This window comes from Monodelphis domestica, chromosome 5, assembly GCF_027887165.1.
Source record: "Monodelphis domestica isolate mMonDom1 chromosome 5, mMonDom1.pri, whole genome shotgun sequence".
In the NCBI taxonomy this organism is placed as follows: domain Eukaryota; kingdom Metazoa; phylum Chordata; class Mammalia; order Didelphimorphia; family Didelphidae; genus Monodelphis; species Monodelphis domestica.
Genome location: NC_077231.1, coordinates 126,702,115 through 126,718,775, shown reverse-complemented (window position 1 = coordinate 126,718,775; position 16,661 = coordinate 126,702,115). Strand labels below are relative to the sequence as shown.

At 37.1% G+C, this 16,661-nt stretch overlaps 1 protein-coding gene and 1 long non-coding RNA gene across 3 annotated transcripts in view; one reads left to right on the top strand and one right to left on the bottom strand.

The window, feature by feature from the left end:
- The window catches only part of DERA (deoxyribose-phosphate aldolase), a 187,681-nt gene extending 175,158 nt beyond the window's left edge, over positions 1 to 12,523 (bottom strand). For both annotated transcript variants that reach the window (XM_056799299.1, XM_007503600.3), the window contains exon 1: positions 12,365 to 12,523. In XM_056799299.1, coding sequence (XP_056655277.1) covers positions 12,365 to 12,395 — 31 coding nt within the window. In that variant the 5' untranslated portion in view covers positions 12,396 to 12,523. The remainder of the gene's footprint in view (positions 1 to 12,364) is intronic.
- Positions 1,410 to 14,873, top strand: LOC130454561 (uncharacterized). Its single transcript, XR_008912189.1, has 3 exons — positions 1,410 to 3,632; positions 7,435 to 7,712; positions 14,340 to 14,873. It is a non-coding gene; the product is annotated as an uncharacterized LOC130454561 (long non-coding RNA).
- The last annotated feature ends 1,788 nt before the right edge of the window (positions 14,874 to 16,661 follow it).

Here is a 16,661-nt window from a genome sequence, read left to right as displayed (position 1 = left end):
GTACATGGTAACAGCAATATTGAACAATGTTCAACTAGGAATTATTTTGCTATTCTCAACAATACAATAATCCAAGAAAATTCATGAAAAATACTCGCCACCTCTAGAGAGAGAATTGATGAAATTTTAGTGCAAACTAGAGTTTATTTTTTTTACTCTCTACAACAAGCTGTCTATCCACTATATAATAATGTTTCTCAAAAATGAATGTAAACTATATTCCTTCCTTTTTTCCATTCCTAAACCTTAATATACAAAATCCAAATAGTCAAAGTATAAGTTTCCATGCCATTGAAAAAGGAACAAAATTGCTCTCTCTGACTCTGCTATGCAATACGACCTTTCAGATGGAATTCTTTCTCCACATCTTTCCACTTTCTGAGACCAAAGAATATAAACCTTAACACTGCTTCATGCTGCCAAAGAGCACAGTTCTAAGTCTTAACAAAATATTTGATGACATATGCTCAGACGGCAATGGTGCATCTATCATAAAACAGAGTCCCTTTCAAATTCATTTCTGGATGTTATAAATTCAGGTTGAGAAGTACCTTATCCTACTGAATTTTTGAAAATCCATGCTAAGAAAAAAGTACATACTTACCAGAAAATTTATTTTTAACATTTCTGCATGTCCTTACACCAAAATTTCTTGACAGTTTCCTTTACAGAAAACCTATCATATGTAAATATGTGGTTTGTGATAACATTATTACTTTAAAGACAGAAAGAAAAATATTGGCTTCTCTAAATCAATAATCAATGTTCCAATTTTAAAAGTATAGAATAACAATAACAGTATTAGGAGTAGTAATAATAATAATGGTATATTTATATATATATAATTTTAAAGTTTGTAACAATAGCTAGCACTGATATTGTGTTTTAAGGTTTGCAAAATGCTTTGCAAATGTCTCATTTCCAAAAGCCTATAAAGCACTTTACCCTTATTCAATAATTCAACATATTTTGATCAGTGTAATTAATGATCTTCCCCCACCCTCGCCACCCCATAAAAAGAGAGAGAAACAACCTTCTATTCCATTCTCTGAAAGAATATAGTGGTCTCAAATCCTTGAGCAAAAATTGCCCACTAGGTGTCCCTATTGAAAAGCTTATCTGAATCTTGAATGAGAAAAGGGATACTTTAAAAAGCACAAATTATTATCAATAATATAGAAACGGGTCTTGTTCAATGACACATGTAAAACTGAGTAGAATTGTGTGTCAGGTATGGGAGGGGGTTGGGGGGGAAGGGAGAGAAAGAGCATGAACCTTATAACCATAGAAAACTGTTCTAAATTAATTCAATAAAATTAAATATAAAGTAAATTAAAAAGCACAAATGAATGAGAAATCACATAAGTGGAAATTTTTAGGGAAATAAATAGACTTTGGCTCCTATAGCAAAAGAACCAGTTATTTTCTAGGTTTTTCAAGATTTTGAAAATCTCTACTATATCTCAGTATTCAAATTGGGGCAGCCAAGTGGCACAATAGATAGAATGCTGGGCCTGGAGTCAAGAAGACTCCTCTTTAGAGCAGCTGGGTGGCACAATGGATTGAGAGCCAGGCCTAGAGACAGGAGGTCCTAGGTTCAAATCTGGCCTCAGACACTTCCCAGCTATGTGACCCTGGGCAAGTCACTTAACCCCCATTGCCTAGCCCTTACCACTCTTCTGCCTTGGAGCCAATACACAGTATTGACTCCAAGACAGAAGATAAGGGTTAAAAAAAAAAAGAAGACCCCTCTTCCTGAGTTCAAATCTAGTCTCAGACATTAATTAGTTACCCTGGCCAAGTCACTTAACCCTGTTGGCCTCAGTTTCATCATCTGTAAAATGAGCTTGAGAAGAAAATGGCAAGCTACTACTCCTTCATCTTTACCAAAAAAAAACAAAAACAGTCGGTCATAACTGAAAATAACTGAACAAAAATGTTAAAATTAAACATTGATCTTGGTCTTACATATACACAATTTTCTATAAAATAAGTCTATCACTGCTGAGGTACAGTACATATTGCAAATTTAACTGTAAATTTTCTAAGTTCCCTTTCATGCAAAGAGGATTAAGAGTCAGTGCTTTTCACTTAAATAATTTCTAATGATATGGGTAAATGACATTCTGAAAGGATTTACCAACTGTCACTTTTATTCACCTTTTCTTTATGTCAAAGGCATTACTTTTTAAGTGACTTTTTATAGAAAGACACAAGATTGTTTGGAAAAACTCTGAACAAATAAAATCTACATGGCTCAAAAATGGTTTTATCCCAACAAAGGAAAATGTATAAATAATTAGTTTTTTTTGCTTATTTGTCTATTTACTTTAATTCCATTAATAATAAATGTTTCTTAGGAAATAAAGTGATGATGCTGGTGGAGTTGTGAATTAATCCAACCATTCTGGAGGACAATTTGGAACTACACCCAAAAGGCTTTAAAAGACTGTCTGCCCTTTGATCCAGCCATAGCACTGCTGGGTTTGTACCTCAAAGAGATCATAAGGAAAAAGACATGTACAAGAATATTCATAGCTGCGCTCTTTGTGGTGGCAAAAAACTGGAAAACGAGGGGATGCCCATCAATTGGGGAATGGCTGAGCAAATTGTGGTATATGTTGGTGATGGAGTACTATTGTGCTCAAAGGAATAACAAAGTGGAGGAATTCCATGGAGACTGGAACAACCTCCAGGAAGTGATGCAGAGCGAGAGGAGCAGATCCAGGAAAATATTGTACACAGAGACTGATACACTGTGGTACAATCGAACGTAATGGATTTCTCCATTAGTGGCAATGCAGTGATCCTGAACAACTTGGAGGGATCTACGAGAAAGAACACTATCCACATTCAGAAGAAACACTGCAGGGGTAGAAACACAGAAGAAAAATAACTGCTTGATCACATGGGCCAAGAGGATATGGCTGGGGATGTAGACTCTAAATGAACATCCTAATGCAAACATCAACAACATGGCAATAGGTTCTGATCAAGGACACATGTAATACCCAGTGGAATTGCATGTCGGTTACAGGAAGGGGTGGAGGGAGGGAAGGAAGGGAAGGAATATGATTCTTGTAACCAAGGAATAATGTTCTAAATTGACTAAATAAATTTTTCAAAAAAAAAAAGAAGAAAAAGAAGTGATGATCACAAAGAGACAGCATGCCTTTATCCCTGATAAGCCATGTCAAACTGATCTTATTTCTTTTTTGGACAAATGAAACTGATAGATTAGAGGAATATTATAGACTTGGTTTATCTAGATTTAAAGCATGTAATAAAATATCTTATACAATTCTTGTGGAAAAGGTAGAAAGAGGTGGGCTCAATGATAGTACAATTAAATACTTTATTAACTGGTAGAATTCTAGAATCCAAAAACAGTAATTAATTCAAGTTGGTTTGATACCACCTTGAAAGGGAGTCTCTAAGATAAAACTACAGAAATCCCTACTTGGCCCTGGAGGGTTAATATTTTTATCATTGTTTTGTAGAAAAGTATAAGACAACATCTTTATCAAATTTGCAGGTGACACAAAGCTGAAAGGAAGAAAAAGTATGCTAAATGACAATCAAAATACAAAAAGATCTTTTACAAGCCAGTATGTTGGGCTGAATCTAATAAGGTAAAGTTTCTTATTTTTAATTTATTCTTTCATATTGTTTCTCTTGCATAAATTTTTTTGTGATGTGTTAACAGCTTGCTCACACCCACACATTTCTCCATTGCCCTTTGGATGAGCCTCAATTTCAATACTTTGAAGACTATAAGTATAGCATAGTATCCCATGAATTGTAGCCATAAGATGTCAATGGAAAAAGAGAGGAGAGAGGGAGAGGGAGAGGGAGAGGGAGGAAGGAAGGAAGGAAGGAAGGAAGGAAGGAAGGAAGGAAGGAAGGAAGGAAGGAAGGAAGGAAGGAAGGAAGGAAGGAAGGAAGGAAGGAAGGAAGGAAGGAAGGAAGGAAGGAAGGAAGGAAGGAAGGAAGGAAGGAAGGAAGGAAGGAAGGAAGGAAGGAACGGAGGGAGGGAGGGAGGGAGGGAGGGAGGAAGGAAGGAAGGAAGGAAGGAAGGAAGGAAGGAAGGAAGGAAGGAAGGAAGGAAGGAAGGAAGGAAGGAAGGAAGGAAGGAAGGAAGGAAGGAAGGAAGGAAGGAAGGAAGGAAGGAGGGAAGGAGGGAGGGAGGGAGGGAAGGAGGGAGGAAGGGAGGAAGTAAAGAGAAGGAAAGTAAAACAATTTATTAAGTACCTACTATGTGCCAGGCATTTGGGAATATTATTTGATGTGATCCTCACAACAACCCAAGCTATGAAGCTATACATACAATGTTGGTGGGAAAAGAAATTATTATTATCATACTCATTTTACAGTTAAGGAAACTAAAGCAGCCAGAAATGACTTGCCCATTGTAAACCTTAAAATTTCTTAGACTTGTGAATGTTGGAAATTTCACCATTGGAAGGTTTCATGCTTGTAGGGAATTTCATACTGATAGTGGGAACTCTATTGGAATGTGAACCCCATTGGCAAGGGAGGTTCCTCCTCCTTCCTTCTTAAGATTACTTTAGGACAGAAACCTTTTGCTGAACAATGGAAAGGGCTGCAGCATAGATCAAAATTTAATTATTCCAATCTCCACCCTACTCAGGGTAACAGGATTTAGGAAGGGCTGCAGCAAAGGATCAAGATTTAATTATTTGAGAATATGACCTTCAACAGACATGTGCAAAGCCACAGACCTCTGGGCGGTCCTGGGTTAAGGTAGAGCCACCATTGGCACAGGGAAGACATGGACAGTGATTGGTAAATGTGAGAACTGAGGGGAGGGAACTTGGATGGTTTCCTTAAAGATAGCGGGGTCTGAGGACTAGGGGTGGGTGGTTGGAGAGTTTTTGCTCTGAGAGGTGGTGCTCTGAGAAGCTTGCTTGGAAGGAAGCTGGAGGTGGAGGCCTCTGAGGCTGTTTCTCCATTTTGGTCATGTGAGTGATAGGGACTGATCTCATTTCTTTGCCTCAGCTATCTAAGGGCTTGGGCCTTTTGGCCCAGCCTAAACAGAGGGGTTATTTAAGCCCTATTCCCTTCTCTCCCCTTTCTCTCTCTCTCTCTCCCTCTCTCTCTCTCTATCTCTAATACCTTTCTTCCTCCTGTTTGTAATTAAACTCCATAAAAGGTTGACTGCTGACTTGAGTTTCATTTAGGAATTACATAGCTGAATTCCTTGGCGACCTTAAATTAATATATATCAGTCTTTTAAAGTGATTTCCTTGTCACATTGTGGTAGGAGTTAAATGACTTGCCCAGGGTCAAACAGCTGGGAAGTGTCTGAGGCCAGATTTGAACCTAGGACTTGCCCAGGATCACACAGCCAGTTTGAGATTGGATTTGAACTGAGGTCTTCCTGACTTTAGAACCAGCACCCTCTCCATTATGCCACCAAAGGAAAAAGACAGTCCAATAAGAAGCTAGAGATCAGGAAAAGATCTATTCAAATTGAAGAGGCTATCCAGCCTACTTCCTTCCCCTCCCCTCTTAGTTCTGGGCCCAACTCATTTGTCAGTTCTAGTGTCTCTGAGTTCTCTAACTGTATATCAAAAGGCACAAGATTTTTTCCTGTATAGCGAAGAAGAATGGGCTCTTATAATTATGGAGTTCATCTAGGAGGCTTGCTGCAATCAGTACAATGTTATCTACAAAAAGGAAAGGTTTATTTTCAAAGTGAACAAGAAAAAAATATATCAATCCATTTTAGAAAAAAAATCAGCATCTTCTGCTCATATATCTCTGTGATGACATCTTTTACTCTGCTTCACTTATGCAATTCTTGATTGGTATCTTGCTGCAACCTACCTATTCACCCCCAGCTCACCTTTTCATTATCCTTTGAGATTTCTATAACTCTTTAGTGAGTGTGTTATTCCAGGAAAAGCAGTCCATGGTATCACCAGAAAAAATATTTTTGTTTAAGACATTGGTCTATGTTTAGGGTGGGACTTAAAAGAACTATGCCCATTCCCCAAAGGCAAACCCATCTATTCTCTTTTTGTTTAATTCTGGTCTAGCCTACTGTCCCATGAGCAGTCTTTGTCTCATATAAATATTGACAGACCTTCTCAGAAGGTTGTCTGACAAAATCTGGTCAATAGATATTTTTATTCTTGTTTCTTTTTTTCTGTCTTGTTTTTTTTTCCTAGTATAGATACTTAGACTTAAGTATTGTGATTATGTATCTCCCTTAGAAGACTCTGCAATGTTGGAGAAGAGAGGAGGGGAGGGGAGGGGAGGGGAGGGGAGGGGAGGAGGGAGAGGAGAGACAGAGAGAGAGATAAAGAGAGAGACAGAGAGAGACAGAGACAGAGAGACAGAGAGAGACAGAGAGAGAGAGAAAGAGAGAGAGACAGAGAGAGAGAGAGAGATGTGGCCAGAAAAGGCGGCCTAGTCATGTGGCAAGATGGTCAGAATTCTTGTTCCACTATAGCCAGATCTCATAAAAAAAAAAACTGCAAGGCTTCCATAATGTTGGGTGGGTCCCTTGTGGAATATTTAATAGGAAGACTTGAACAATAATTACACGGGATGGAAGGGTTATAATCAGCATCATTACAAGGAGTACCCATGCTGATAAGGACAAAGGTCCATTAAAGTCTGATGAAATTTGGGGTTAAATGGGACCTCAACCATCATCATGTCGTCTAACCGTCTCATTTTACAGATAAGAAAACTGAGACTTGAAAAGATTAAATGACAGGTAGCTGGTGGCAGAACCAAGACCAGTGTTTTGTGGCATTTTTAACACTATAAAATTTAACAAACATCTATCGTTTGCTATGGTGTTTGCAGAGAATTATGTAAAAGTTTAGCAGGCAAAAGAGAGTAGAGAGGAGATACTGGGAGAATAGAGGAGTGAGGGAGCATTTCATATTCATAGCACAAAGAGTTATCTACTGTAGCTGAAGCAGAGTCCATGAAGGGGAATAATATGAGATGAGGCAGCACTGGACTGTAGGAAGATTGTCAATGCCAGGCAGAAAAGTCCGACCTCTCTAAGGGAGGCAATGGGGAATCGCTGAATGTTTTGAGTGGGATAGTTATCAATCAATAAGAAGCTATCAAGTGCCCACTATGTGCCAGGCACTGTGCTAAAAACTGCAGGCTACAAAGACAATGATTGAATGAGTCCTGGTAAACAAGAAAATTCTAAGAGGCAGAGATAAAGAGGTGAGAAGGGAGGGCATCCCAGACATGGATGACAGACCATTCAAAGGCAAGGAGATGGGAAATTGAGTATCGTTTGAGAAAGGCTTAACAAAAAGGACCAATTTGGCAAAACCCTAGAGTGTGAGAGAGGGAGTAAAGTGTAATAGGACTGGAAAAGTAGCATGAGGCCAGGTCGTAAGGGATTCTAAAAGCCAGCACTCATATTTTGTCTCACAGGCAATTGGGAGTCAATGGAATTTACGGAACAAGAAAGTGACATAGTCAGAGCTGAACTTCAGAAAAATCACTTGAGCACCTATGATCTAGAGGAGTAAGGAGAGCCTGAAGGCAGAAAAGCCATTTCCAAGGCACTGGGAATCAGGAGGTGATGAGGACATGAATCAGAAAAGCTGGGGACGATGTGAATAAAAAAAGGAAAGGAGAAGCTGATTGCAAGAGATGAACTGGAAGTACAAACAAGATTTGTAAACTGTATGTGGGGTGAAAGTGAAGAGGTGAGGATAATGCTCAGTGACTGGAAGAATAAATAACTGTCATTAACAGAAACAAGAAAGTTCAATAAAGGAGAGGTTTAGGAAAGAAAGACAAGAGTTCTGTTTCGGATATGTTGGTTTGAGATACCTATCAGATATATATTTTGAAAATGTCCAGTAGGTAGCTGAAAATGTGAAGAGTGATCAGAATATACTCAGAGTCCAGACATTTGAGAATCATCTGCATTAAGATAATTAAACCCAGGGGATATGATGAGGTCAACAGGTAGAAGAATATGGAGAGAATAGTTGGGAAGATTACAGAGGATTGGCTGGAGAGAAGGGAAAGGGAGAAAGTGACAGAGAGACAGAGAGAGAAACAGAGAAACAGAGAAACAGAGAGAAATGTGTCATAAAAGCAGAGAACAAAAAAGTATCCAAGAAGGGGAGGGTGAACAACAGCAATGAATGTTACAGAATGGTTAAGAAGACCCAGGAGTGAAAAAAAGGCAATCAGATTAAACAATTAAGAGAATCTTTCAACTTAAGTAGCTAGAAAAATATTTAGTATTCATGGATAGGCTGTGCCAATATAATAAAAATAACAATACGACCAAAGTTAGTTTAAACTTTTAATGCCATATAACAATAAAATTAGCAAAGGGATACTTTATAGAACTTGTAAAAATAATAACAAAATTCATTTGGAAAAACAAAATAGCAAGGGAATGAAATAGGGATTAATGTAGAATCGCACTTCCAGATCCCAAGCTATATTGTAAAGTATCTGGTATTGGTTTTTAAAAATAGAGTGAAAAATTAATGGAACTAATCAGACAAGGGAGAATCATAATCAATGTAACTTATTAACCTAATGTTCAATACAGTAGAAAAAATAATGACCTAGGAAGAACTCCTTATTTGATAAAAACTTCTGGGAAAATTGGAAAGCAATCTGAAAATATTAGGCTTAGAGCAACACTTTACATCACATTCTACAATATGTTCTAAATGGATATACATAATATTAAAGATCATGCTATTGTTGTTCAGTAATGTCTCAGTTGTATCTGACTCTTCATGATCATTTGGGATTTTTTTGGCAAAGATACTGAAGCGATTCACCATTTTTTTTTCAAGCTCATTTTACAGATGAAGAAGAAAATAGCGTTAAGTGACTTCACCAAAGTCACACAACTAGTAAGTGTCTGAAGCCAGATTTGAACTCGGGAAGATAAGTCTTCCTGGTCCTACTATCCATTTTGCCATCTAGCTGCTTCATTAAAGAACATACTGTAAGAAATAAAAACAATCAGAAGAGAAGATCATATGCCTCTGGTAGCTATGGGTAGAAGAAATATTCTTAACTAATCGTGAAATAGAGGCAATCACAAAAGATAAAATAGATAACCTTGATTACATGAAAAGCTTCTTCACAAAGTAATGTACTTAGTATTAGAAAGAAAATGGTCAAAGAAGGGGGAATCGTAGTATCAACTTTCTCTGAGAGTTTGTTATTCAATATATATGTAAATATGTGTATGTATAAATATATGCATATATAAATGAATATATAAATAATAGCCATCAAAGGATATGAAAAATGTTTTCAAACAATAAATATTGCAAAATATTTGCACCCCATGAAAGACTGTTCCATATCACTAATAATAAGAGTAAAGCAAATCAAAACAATCATTAGGGTTTCATTTAACCCTTCAAAAGTGAATGTAACAAAATTATAAAAATAAAGCACATCTTGAATGGAGAGATATGAGGACAACCCCAGCCCACCCCTTTGGTGGAGGTGCACACTGAATACATTTTCTGACTTTTTCAATGTTTTACTCAGTTGTATTGATTTTTTTCTCATTAAAAAAGCACTATTTGCAATATGGGATAGCTCTTTGGGAGAGAGAGTTACTGGAATAACTATGATAACGTAAAACAACAAGCCACTGATAAAAAACTTTTTATTTTTATTATTTTTTTATAAAAACCCCTACCTTCTGTCTGGAGTCAATACTGTGTATTGGCTCCAAGGCAGAAAAGTGGTAAGGGCTAGGCAATGGGGGTCAAGTGACTTGCCCAGGGTCACACAGCTGGGAAGTGTCTGAGGCCAGATTTGAACCTAGGATCTCCTGTCTCAGGCCTGGTTCTCAATCCACCGAGCTACCCAGCTGCCCCCTTTATTTTTTTAAAGAGGCCAATTTCAGTTAAGCAATGAAGTTGGACACCAAATTGCAAAGGGTTGAGAAGCAAATATAAGAGGAAATGAAGGTCCCCCCTTCCCCTTGGAATTTGGCTATGAAAAGGGAGAGAATTATAGGATCATAGTTCTATAGGACAGTAAGACACAATAAGAGTGTTTTAAAGATATAATCAGTTTTATGCCCAAACAAAACAAAAAACTTTAGATTAGAAGGGAAAGAAAGTAGAGAGAAAGACCTATAAAGTTGCAATAATCTAGTCAAATGGTCATGGTCATAACAGCTTGTACCACAGGTGAGGGATAGTCAGAAGACTAGAGACAGAAATGAATTTGAGAAATATTAGGGTAATTAAATCAACAGGTAATTAAATCTGGCAAAGGAAGAGTTATAAGGATTAAAAGAGAGGAGAGTCAAACACAACCCCAAGGCTAATAAAATAAGTGGCTGATTCTACAGAAACTTGCTAACAATCTCTTTTTTGTTTAATACACCTAGAAGAAAGAAAAAGTGAAGTCTGGTTTTAGGGAGGGTCTGATGAAGGCCTATGGTTAACATGTTAAATAATATGAAGTTATCAATCTTAATCATTAAAATTGACACGAATAATCCAATGGTAAAGTCGGAGGATTTGTGGGAACCACTTTTGTTCCACCAGGGACAAATAACTAAAAATGCAAAACAGCTAAAAATAAAACAGAAATTTTTCCTCCTTGAATTGGTCAGATGTTGGATGTCAAAATATGAAGGGTCAAGAGATAGAGGGAAATGAAACTTTGCCTCTATCTACTAAGTCTACTCTAACTCTATACTTCACAGTAAGATTTCTCTTCTAAAAGCTATTTAAATTCTCTGAAGTCCAATATTGAGAAACAATAGTGATTTTTAAAAAATACAATGTGCTAATAAGCAATGATTAAAACAGAAGACAGCTCAGTGTATAAAAATAATAATAGGGGCAGTGGGCTGGTACAGTAGACAGAGTACCAGGCCTGGAGTTAAGAAGACTCATTTTCCTGAGTTCAAATCTGGCACTTCTTAGCTTTGTGCTCCTGGACTGGACAAGCCACTTAAACCTATTTTCCTCAGTTTCCTCATCTGTAAAATGACCTGGAGAAAGAAATGGCAAGCCACTCTGGTCACTAAGAGTCAGGCCTGAAAGTGACTGAAACAATAGTTCAATATGTAAACCAACTGGATTTACATTTAGATAGACTCTGCTCCCAGGAAGTCTTATAAGCATTAAAGACTAGATTTTTTATTCTGTTAAAACTATCATATAGCCTATTCTAAAAAAACAGCTGGCTACAACATAACACCATTGCCTATAAAGAGATTCAAAATATAGTCCAAGCAGTGTTGTTGAATTTGTTTTAAAATTCTTAGGAAACCTGACCTTAAATTCTTATGTCCTCACATGTTTTCCACCCATTATATTTATATATATATATATACATATATATATATGTATATATATATATACACATACATATATACACACACATTTTTATGTATATATTCCACACATATATATGGAAACAACAAATTATATTTTGTTTACATTATTAAAATTATATACAAATTATAAATTATATACAACAAAAAATTATATTTTTGAAAAATACTAAAGATGTCACTCCATTTTTTTTTTACATTTAGTTATATAAAACTCAGACTACATTAGAGTAGAAGAAAATGTCTGCCTTTCCACTAACTTTATCTTGTTTTGAAATACCTCAAGTAGTCCAGACAAGGCTAAACTGAAAGAGGAGAGGCTAAATGGAATGCACATTGAACCGGAAGGCAAAAGACCTGGGATCAAGGTGCAGCTGTCACTTACAAAGCTAGGTGCTCTTGGGAAGTCACTAGATGGCCTTGAGCCTCAATTTACTGCAAATGAAATTCCCTCCCTCCCATATTATTGAAAAAGTCAAATGAGATCATTTACATAAACCACGCCCCCCCAGGTGGGTAGTTTTTATTATTACGGTTAGTACTGTTCTCCACCAATTAGAAAAAGTGATTGAATGGATTGAACACGTTTTCGCAGGGGGGCGAAGGGGTTAACCCAGGTGAGAGGGATGAAATTGCTCCAGCACAACCCCCACCCCAAAGAGAAGCCATGCCTCTAGGGCTCCAGGATCCACTAGGGCAAGATGCCGTCCCGCCAGTATTCTGGGGTCCCGCCAGTATTCTGAGGGGCTCTGGCAGAGGGGACTCTGAGCACAGACCTATAAACCCTGTTCAATAAAACCACCCTGATGTCCTAGTGACCATTTGCTGACTTGCTTTAACACTTAGGAAGAAGAGGCAAGAAAAGGCGTGCCTGAATTCAGGACCTTAAGGGGCTCCCCACGTCCCCAAAGTGGCCAGTCTCACTGATTTCCAAAGTCAAAAGCCTATGAAAAGAGGTGGAGAGCAGACAAGTATCCCCTATAAATCGTCGGGCCTCGGGTCCCTTACCAAGTTCTGTGCCTTGATTCTGGGGAGCCATAGTCAGGCAACAGTAAAAGTCCAAACCAGAGCAGCAAGAGGAGCAGGAGATTCAAAGAACGCCCTGCTTCCAGGTCTAGCACTTCCTTCTTCCTCTCTTCTCCCACTCGTCGTCAGACTACGCCCCCAATTGTACATTACACTTTCCTCCCACCCACCCTGGAGGCGGGGCATAGCAGCCGTTTTTCTATCTTCTCTAAGAGAACAACTTTAAACAAAAAACATCAGCTTACAAAACCCGTCTCTTATCAGTCACACTTCTTTTCTCCTCCCAGTTTGTTTGTAACGATGTCTTTTTGGCGTGATCAATTCTCCAAGAATTACTGCTGATTTAAACAGCACTGCTAATCTATTTTCTAGATTTTCCAACTAGCATTTGCTTTAAAAATTCCGCTCGTTGCAGAATGTCAGAAAACAAAAGTCAAAAATTGTTTCCACGTGTAATTGAAAAAAGATTTTGAGAAGTTAAAAAAAGAAAAAAAGACAATCCCAAAAGACCAGGGATGAAGAATGTTCTCCGTCTCGAGAGAAAACTGATGAACCCTGAGCATAGATTGAAGCCTACTTTTTAAACTTTATTTTTCTTGGGATTTTTTTTAGTGTTTTCTTTTGCAACATGGCTAGTACAGAAATATGTTTTATAAGACTTCACGGTAATGAATATTATTGCCTGCCTTCTCAAGGATTGGGGAAGGGACAGGAGGGGAAGAATTTGGTAATTTAAAAAATTAATATAAAAAATTATATAATTGGGAAATATTTAATAAATAAATTATATTTTTCAAAATTCTGCCCAAGACAAGCAAATAAAACCAATGAAAACAGCTTAAGTTAATGAGTTGAAGGAGAGAAAGATAAACTGTCTTTAATTCTCTTGCTTGGAATTTTTTTTCCTTGTAAATTGTCTGGAGAAAATTATCTACTTTTGTGTAATAGATTGCTGGATATGGAGTCAAAATTAACCTAGATTTGAATTCTGAGTCAGACTCTTAATAGTTATGTGATCTTAGGCAAGTTTCGTATTCTATTTTCCTCATCTATAAAGCAGGGATGATAATAGTTCCTACCTCACTAGGTTATTATGCTGATCAAATGAGATATTATAGGCACTTTGCAAACCATTAAAATGTTAAATAAATGCTATCTGTTATATATAATCATACATAAATGTGAAAAAGGATCATTTTCCTCACATTATTTAACTGAAAGATGACACAGTACTAGATGTGAAATGTCATTAGTAGTAATATCTAGCTTTTTTTTTTCCTCTGAGCAAAGGATAAAAAAATTAGCATTAAGGAGTTCACAGAACAGTAATGTAGTTCTAGAGTTCAGAAGGATTCCATTCAGATTGCTTTGTTTATTCTCAGGACTACTGAAAACTGGCCTGAATTATCTGAGATCCCATAGTTATAATACAAAATATCCCTGTGGGATTTAATGACTCCCAGGGGATAGATAACCTAAACTGAGTTTGGCAAGCATCTTGGGAACAATAAATGTATTTTTAGATACATATTTTATATATAATGGTACATACATATTTATATAATGGGGTGTGTGTGTGTGTATGTATATATATATATATATATATATATATATATTATTGAATGTGATCTTCACACCAACCATGTGAGATATAAGGCAAATATTATTTAGAGACAGATAAAGAGTTTGTTTGAATTCTGAGTAGGAGATGTCAGAGGATCACCTGCTTGGGAGATACTGTAGAAAAATAGGTCTGGAGGTGAGGAGAGTGATCAGGGTTGGAAATATAAATCTAGGAGCTACCCACAAAGAAGTGAGTTAAAACTGAGAAAATGGATGAGATCACTATGGAAAACTATAGAGAAGTGGGCAGTGTGTAACTAGAATTTTGTACCTTTGGACTTCATCTCCCAAATATAATACTTGGAGTATTGTATATTAATTTTTAATCTTACAGGAAAGAAGAACACCTTGGGACTGTATCTTTTTTCAAGAGGCAAAAGAAAGCAGAGGATGGAGTGGAGATAGAAATTAAGGAAACCAAAAGAGAGACATGCTAACAAGGTAAGGCACTAAAAATTATCAATAGGGAGACAGGATCTTAAAAACATCAAATGTACAAAAAAATTAAAGGACCACTATGACTAAGAAAAGGTAATTAGGGGCCAAAAGTAACCTTCCAAGCCAGGATTTTGTGGGAAGCAAATAAATAATGAGGCTGTGGAGAATTTAGGAGAAAGGAAAGAAAGGAATTAATAGTAACTCAAGTAGAATATTCAAGAGAGGGGTGTTGAAGGGATAAATTCCATCATGTTTCAATCCCAATTAAACAATATATGTTACATACATACTCTATGCCAGTCATGGTTCTAAGGGTTAGAAATACAATGAAAATTCAATAAGTTTGTCTTCTGGGGTTAACCACACATTTAAGTTTATATGTGTGTTTATATATATGTATATATATATGCATATATATTATATATATATGTAAGGGAAGAGAAAAAGGTAAACTGCATATGTAAAGTTTATATTAAAGCTATTATTTTTATTATAAGTCTTTGGTATACATGTTAAAATTGACTAAGTTCAAAATAACCTCTAATTAAGATAGAGCCTCCTTCTATATGTATCCATTAGCTTTCTAAAAATGGATGTTTCCTGAAGTGCTACCTTCCCCCCTACTCAGAGTCCTTTCTCTATCCCTTCCCTACTCCCATTCAGCATTCAGGATCTGATGATGGTCACTGGAGAAAGTTATACAATTAAGATTGGGTCCACTACAAGTTTGTTATCTAGTAATAACTGGATCCTCTTTGCTACACACTAATTCTTCCTCTCCTCATTATCACTCCATGTTCTACTCTCCACATTTGTTCCAAATCTACTCTTTTGTCTTCAAGTCACCAATGCCAAGCCTCTTTAGCCATCCCTTGTCACCAGTTTTCAATTTCATTATTCCCTGCCTTTTGACTACTCCCTACAAACTCAGCTGGACCTCCCCTGTCCTTAAATAACCTTTATTAGACTGATATGTGTAGTTTCCCTTTTTTTCATGTAGTTAAGTAAACACACACATATACACATATATGAAGGAAAAAGAAAGAAAAAAGAGAAACTACATATATCATGGTCTAATGACAGTTGTTGAAGAATGGAGGAAATAATGGCTTTGTAATTTCCAGTAAGTGTTGTGGAGTGTGAAAAGTTCTTCCCTCTGCCACCCTGTTCCATTCTCTAGAATTGCAACTGTAAAAGTGCCAGGATAAAGTAACAATATCAGGAAGAATGACCAGAGGGAGCTAGAAATCATATACTCTCAGAGGTTAAAGGAGCCTGATTTGCAAACTGTATCATATAATAAGCAAAAACACATCCTGAGAAGATGTAATAAATCAAAGGAAGCCATCTAGATTTTGCAGTAAGAGACTTTTGGTCCTATGATATATAAACCTTAGTGAAGCTCTGTCCAAAATAAGACATCAGAACAACAAATGTTGCTGATAATTTTGAGATGGCATGGACCTTGTTAACTTTGAGAAGTTGTGGTTATATGAATGAACTAATCCCAAGGTGGCATGGATGTGAGTCTCCCCAAAAAACATAAGACTCCAAACTCTTGTCCCCACCCTCTATCCTGGATAAGCATTCTTCCACTTCCACCTCCATCTGGATCTATGCTGTCAATCGTTCCCAACTCTAATCCATGGTTACACGAGTTATTCTGTGACTTCCCTCCTCCCAATTCTGCCTGCTTTCCTTCACCACCCCATCCCTATGTACCCTGCTTTATGCTACTTATCTCTGTTCATTTGGCTGGCATGTAGTGTTTAATAAATGCTCTCGCCATTTCCATTTTCTAGATAATAAATAGGTCAGGATTCTGGCGATCTAGTCTAACACTTATTTTACAGATAAAGAAGCCTAGATGCAGAATAGTCATGACCCTGCCTAAATGTACATGGCCAATTAAGGGCAGAGTTCAGAGTAAAACTTAAAGGGAAGAAGGGAAAAAGGTTGGGGAAGGATAAGGGGAGTGGTGGGGAGAATAGGCAGTTGTATAGCACCTATGTTCAGACACTATGCCATATGTTTTTTATAAACATTATCTTCTTAGATCCTCACAACCCTGTGAGGTACATGCCATTATTATCCCTATTTTACAGTTGAGGAAACTGAGGCATACAGAGGTTAAGTGATTTGTCCCAAGGCCACACAGCCAATAAGTGAGGCCAAATTTGAACTGAGGTCTGACTCCAGCTTCAGCACTCTATCCAAC